Source organism: Sardina pilchardus, chromosome 1, assembly GCF_963854185.1.
Source record: "Sardina pilchardus chromosome 1, fSarPil1.1, whole genome shotgun sequence".
In the NCBI taxonomy this organism is placed as follows: domain Eukaryota; kingdom Metazoa; phylum Chordata; class Actinopteri; order Clupeiformes; family Clupeidae; genus Sardina; species Sardina pilchardus.
Genome location: NC_084994.1, coordinates 7,951,141 through 7,956,320, shown reverse-complemented (window position 1 = coordinate 7,956,320; position 5,180 = coordinate 7,951,141). Strand labels below are relative to the sequence as shown.

The 5,180-nt window shown below is 51.3% G+C and overlaps 1 protein-coding gene across 2 annotated transcripts in view; it reads left to right on the top strand.

The window, feature by feature from the left end:
- The first annotated feature begins 433 nt into the window (after window positions 1–433).
- pkn1a (protein kinase N1a) overlaps window positions 434–5,180 on the top strand; it is an 18,959-nt gene continuing 14,212 nt past the window's right edge. Inside the window, exons 1-6 of one of the 2 annotated variants that reach the window (XM_062542150.1) lie at window positions 434–530; window positions 687–792; window positions 1,141–1,274; window positions 2,668–2,788; window positions 4,023–4,168; window positions 4,677–4,872. In XM_062542150.1, the coding sequence (XP_062398134.1) occupies window positions 1,257–1,274; window positions 2,668–2,788; window positions 4,023–4,168; window positions 4,677–4,872 (481 nt within the window). In that variant the 5' untranslated portion in view covers window positions 434–530; window positions 687–792; window positions 1,141–1,256. Of the gene's footprint in view, window positions 531–686; window positions 793–1,140; window positions 1,275–2,667; window positions 2,789–4,022; window positions 4,169–4,275; window positions 4,308–4,676; window positions 4,873–5,180 lie in introns of those variants that run through there. The other variant, XM_062542213.1, reaches the window with a different exon arrangement.

Sequence of the window (5,180 nt, the reverse complement as noted above, 5' to 3'; positions counted from 1 at the left end):
AGCAACAGGTGTGTGTGTGTGTGTGTGTGTGTGTGTGTGGTGTGTGTGTGTGTGTGTGTGTGTGTGTGTGTGTGTGTGTGTGTGTGTGTGGATACGGCGCGCCACCACGGACCGCAAGCAGCAGCAACAGGTGTGTGTGTGTGTGTGTGTGAGAGAGAGAGGCTACACAGGGCCACCACTGACCGCAAGCAGCAACAGGTGTGTGTGTGTGTGTGTGTGTGTGTGTGTGTGTGAGAGAGAGAGGCTACACAGGGCCACCACTGACCGCAAGCAGCAGCAGGTGTGTGTGTGTGTGTGTGTGTGTGTGTGTGTGTGTGAGAGAGAGAGGCTACACAGGGCCACCACTGACCGCAAGCAGCAGCAGGTGTGTGTGTGTGTGTGTGTGTGTGTGTGTGTGTGTGTGTGAGAGAGAGAGGCTACACAGGGCCACCACTGACCGCAAGCAGCAGCAGCAGGTACGTGTGTGTGTGTGAGAGAGAGGATACGTTGCGCCACCACTGCACCATGACTGCAAGCAGCAGCAGCAGCAGGTACCGTGTGTGTTTGTGTGTGTGTGTCTCAGGCTGATAGTCAGTTGAGTGTGTCCCTCAGATGGATTGTCAGTTTCACCTGTTTAACCGTGTCTCTCTCTCTCTCTCTCTCTCTCTCTCTCTCTCTCTCTCTCTCTCTCTCTCTCTGTCTGTCAGGTGGATAGTCAGCTGCGCTCCTCGAACAGAAAGCTCAGTGAACTCCATGAGCAGCTGCAGGAGCTGGACGCCTACATCGTAGCCAAGGGCAACGATGAAACCAGAGGTATCTGTGTGTGTCTGTGTCTGTGTTTCTGAGTCCACCTGTGTGTGTGTGTGCATGTGTGTGCGCACGAGCAATAAGACCAGTGAGAAGAAACATTGTGTGTGACCAGGAAACAACCATGAAAAGAGTGTGTGTGTGTGTGTGTGTGTCATATGTGTTATGTGTTATGTGTGAGCGTTAGCATTTGTGTCTGAATGTTAAATGGTGCTTTGAAATCTCCAGTAGTTGAAATTATCTAATCAGAGACTCCCGACCCCTTTAACTGACTGGGAGCTCAGTTGACCTTTGACCTTTAACTGGTTGACCTTTGCCCCTGTGACCTTTGCCCTCTGCCCCCTGCGCCCCCAGACGACCCCCCCCAGTCCCCCGGGGCGGAGCGGCGAGCCACGGCGCACGAGGAGCGCATCGCAGCGCTGGAGCGGCAGCTCAACATCGAGCTCAAGGTCAAGCAGGGCGCCGAGAACATGATCCCCATCACCAAGGTAACCACGCACGCACGCACGTGTGTACACACACACACACACACACACACACACACCCTGACTTCTTATGTGGGATATGATCCCCATCACCAAGGTAACCGTGTATACGCACACACACACACACACGTGTACACACACACACACACACCCTGACTTCTTATGTGGGATATGATCCCCATCACCAAGGTAACCGCACTAGGGATGTTAACCGATGACCGTTTGACCGATGGTTGACCATCAACGTTCAGCGATCAAAGTTGTCGCTAGTTGGTTAAAAACGAAAAAAAAAAAGGAAAGAAAAAGTAGCCTATCTCTAAATTAGGCTAATATAGACAGTGGGCTAAACGCTTCAGTTAGCCATCTCATTCCAACATCTTTTTTTTGTGTGAAGTGAACAAATTATCCGTCACACTCAATTTTTCATAACTCGCCTGTTTGGGTTCGCGCGTTCTCAAGGCCTGCCTGGAAGTGCCTGTTTTATCTGATGGTTTTATCATGCTGCAGTCTATTACGCAACATTCCACATAAGATGGGCTTAGTTTTGGAAAAACATAGCCTCTACATTTCAGGAAGAATCACCAATGGTAACAGATAAGGTGATGATGATAATCATCTTTCTTTATTATTGTTAGCACTTCCTCAAACTAAAGCGACTTCTCTTCGGAGCTGTCATTTTCTTAAATGAGCCGCGGCAATGTTTCAAATGAGCTTCTAGCGCTAGACAAACGTGTTTACTTTTCAACGCGATCATCTTGTACCCAAAACCATTTCGAAACTAAGGAGCCATTTGTCCTCTGCTTACTTACAAGCCCCTCGGTTTGCGGGACTCATGTTTCGCACTGTAGGGAATTTAAAAAAAAGTGACGCCGGGTGTGGCGGCCTGGGCAGTGTGTGTGTGTGTGTGAGCGGGTGGCAGAGAGATGGGACAGAGTTGTGAAATTGCATGGTTGTGATTTCAAATAGCGCAGCATATTTTAAACTAAACGGTTAACTGGTTTCAACCGGCTAATGAGGCTCGGTGGTCGGTCAAGAATATTTTTAGTTTTCACCATCCCTAAAACACACACACACACACACACACACACACACACACACACACTCTGACCTCTTATATGGGATGTGACCTTCAGAGACCACATTAGAACACACACAGACACCCACACCCACCCACACACCCAACCCTCATTTATCGATCATCAGGGACATTTATAATGTATTGTGTGTGTGTGTGTGTGTGTGTGTGTGTGTGTGTGTGTGTGTGTGTGTGTGTGTGTGTGTGTGTGTGTGTGTGTGTGTGTGTGTGTGTGTGTGTGTGTGTGTGTGTGTGTGTGTGTGTGTGTGTGTGTGTGTGTGTGTGTGTGTGTGTGTGTGTGTGTGTGTGTGTGTGTTGTAGGATAAGAAGCTGCTTCAGACTGCCCAGCAGATGCTTCAGGACAGCAAGACCAAGATCGACATCATCCGCATGCAGATACGCAAGGCCATGCAGGCCACGGAACACACCGACGACACGCTAGGTACACACACGCACACACACGCACACACACGCACACACACGCACACACACGCACACACACACACACACACACACACACAGATACGGAAGGCCATGTAGGCCACGGAGCACACCAATGACACACTAGGTACACACACACACACACACACACCGACGACACGCTAGGTACACACACACACACACACACACACACACACACACACAGATACGGAAGGCCATGTAGGCCACAGAAACACACCGACGACACGCAACGTAACAGACAAGCATACACACACACACACACACACACACACACACACACACGTAGACACGCATGCATATCTATACTCACACACATATACAAATACAATGTATTGAGTGTAAACACATGCGCACACACACACACACACACTTACTTACTTACACACACACACACTTACTTACTTACACACACACATCTATACTCACACACTATATGTGCATGTGTATAAATACTCAGACCACATTATCCTCAAGGGATGTTTTGGGACGCAGCATGAGACCTTATTAGGAAGCCAAAGCTCTCTTACACACACACACACACACACACACACACACACACACACACACACTTGATCTACCTCATACAACCCTGTCCTCAAACTCTAAACACGCAAACAGACTCAGAGATGCACAAACAAATAGACATGCATCAAGTCCCCGTGGCCCAACCTTACTCAATGCTCAAACTGTAAACACACACACACACACAATCTTTCTCCTTCTCCTTCTCCTTCTCCCACCCTCCATCCCTCCCTCTCCCTCCTCTCTATCCCCTGTTCTCCAGGTAAGGGGGGATGGAGTTGCACGCTAACATGCACCCTCTTATTCATAGATCCTGAGACACACAATGCTGATTTTCTCTCCCTCTCTCTCTCCCTCTCTCTCTCTCTCCTTCTCTCTCCCTCCCTCTCTCTCTCCTTCTCTCTCCCTCTCCCTCCTCCCCCCCTCCCCCCTCCCCCCTCCCCCCTCTCTCTCTCCCTCCTCCCCTCCTCCCCCCCCTCCCTCTCTCTCTCCTTCTCTCTCCCTCTCTCCCTCTCTCCCCCCTCCCTCCCTCCCTCTCTCTCTCCTTCATTCTCCCCCCCTCCCTCCTTCCCTCTCTATCCCCCCCTCCATCTCTTCCCTCCCTCCCTCCCTCTCTCTCTACCCCCCCCTCCCTCCTTCCCTCTCCCTCCCTCCCTCCCTCTCTCTCTACCCCCCCCCCTCTCCCCCCCCAGGTAAGCCGGACCCGTGTGGGGTGGAGCTGCGTCTGGAGGAGTTGCGTCATCACTACCGGGTGGAGCACGCCGTCGCCGAGGGAGCCAAGAACGCCCTCCGCCTGCTGGGAGCCAGCAAGGTGCACGACAAGAAGGCCATGTCCGAGGTACACACACACACACACACACTCACACACACACACTCATGCACACACACACACACACACACACACACACACACACACACACACACACACACACCTGCTGGGGGCCAGCAAGGTGCACGACAAGAAGGCCATGTCCGAGGTACACACACACACACACACACACACACACACACACACACACACACACACACACACACACACACACACACACACACACACACACACACACACACACACACACACACACACTGATGAGTGTGTCCTGTATTCCAGGCTCAGTGTCGTCTCAGTGAGTCTCACACACACACACACACACTAATAACCGTGTCCTGTATTCCAGGCTCAGTGTCGCCTCAGTGAGTCTCACACACACACACACACACACACACACACACACTAATGTCCTGTATCCCCCAGGCTCAGTGTCGTCTCAGTGAGTCTCACACACACACACACACACACACACACACACACACACACACACACACTAATGTCCTGTATCCTCCAGGCTCAGTGTCGTCTCAGTGAGTCTCAGCAGCGGCTGGACCTGCTGCACTTGTCCCTGGAGCAGCGTCTGTCCGAGTTGCCTAGCGACCACCCCAAGGCCTGCCTCATCCGTGACGAGCTGCTGCTGACCGCCCGCCCCGCCGCACCCTACACACACACGCAGTACAGCACCCTCAGCAAGCCCTCGCCGCTCACAGGTAAGAGTGTGTGTGTGTGTGTGTGTGTGTGTGTGTGTGTCTGTGTGTGTGTGTGTGTGTCTGTGTGTGTGTGTGTGTGTGTGCAAAATCGGATTTTGAGAAAAGAAAATCAGGATTTTATTTTAGGGCCAAATGGAACAGCCCTACTAGCGAGATATAAACACTATCTGCTTATGCTGGTAGCATCTTAGTGCCTTATGGTGGTGAGTGCCACCAGGCATTGGATTTGAACTCCGTGTAACTAAAAAGTGTCTGACTACACTACTCACAAAAAGTTAGGGATATCTGGCTTTCGGGTGAAATTTATG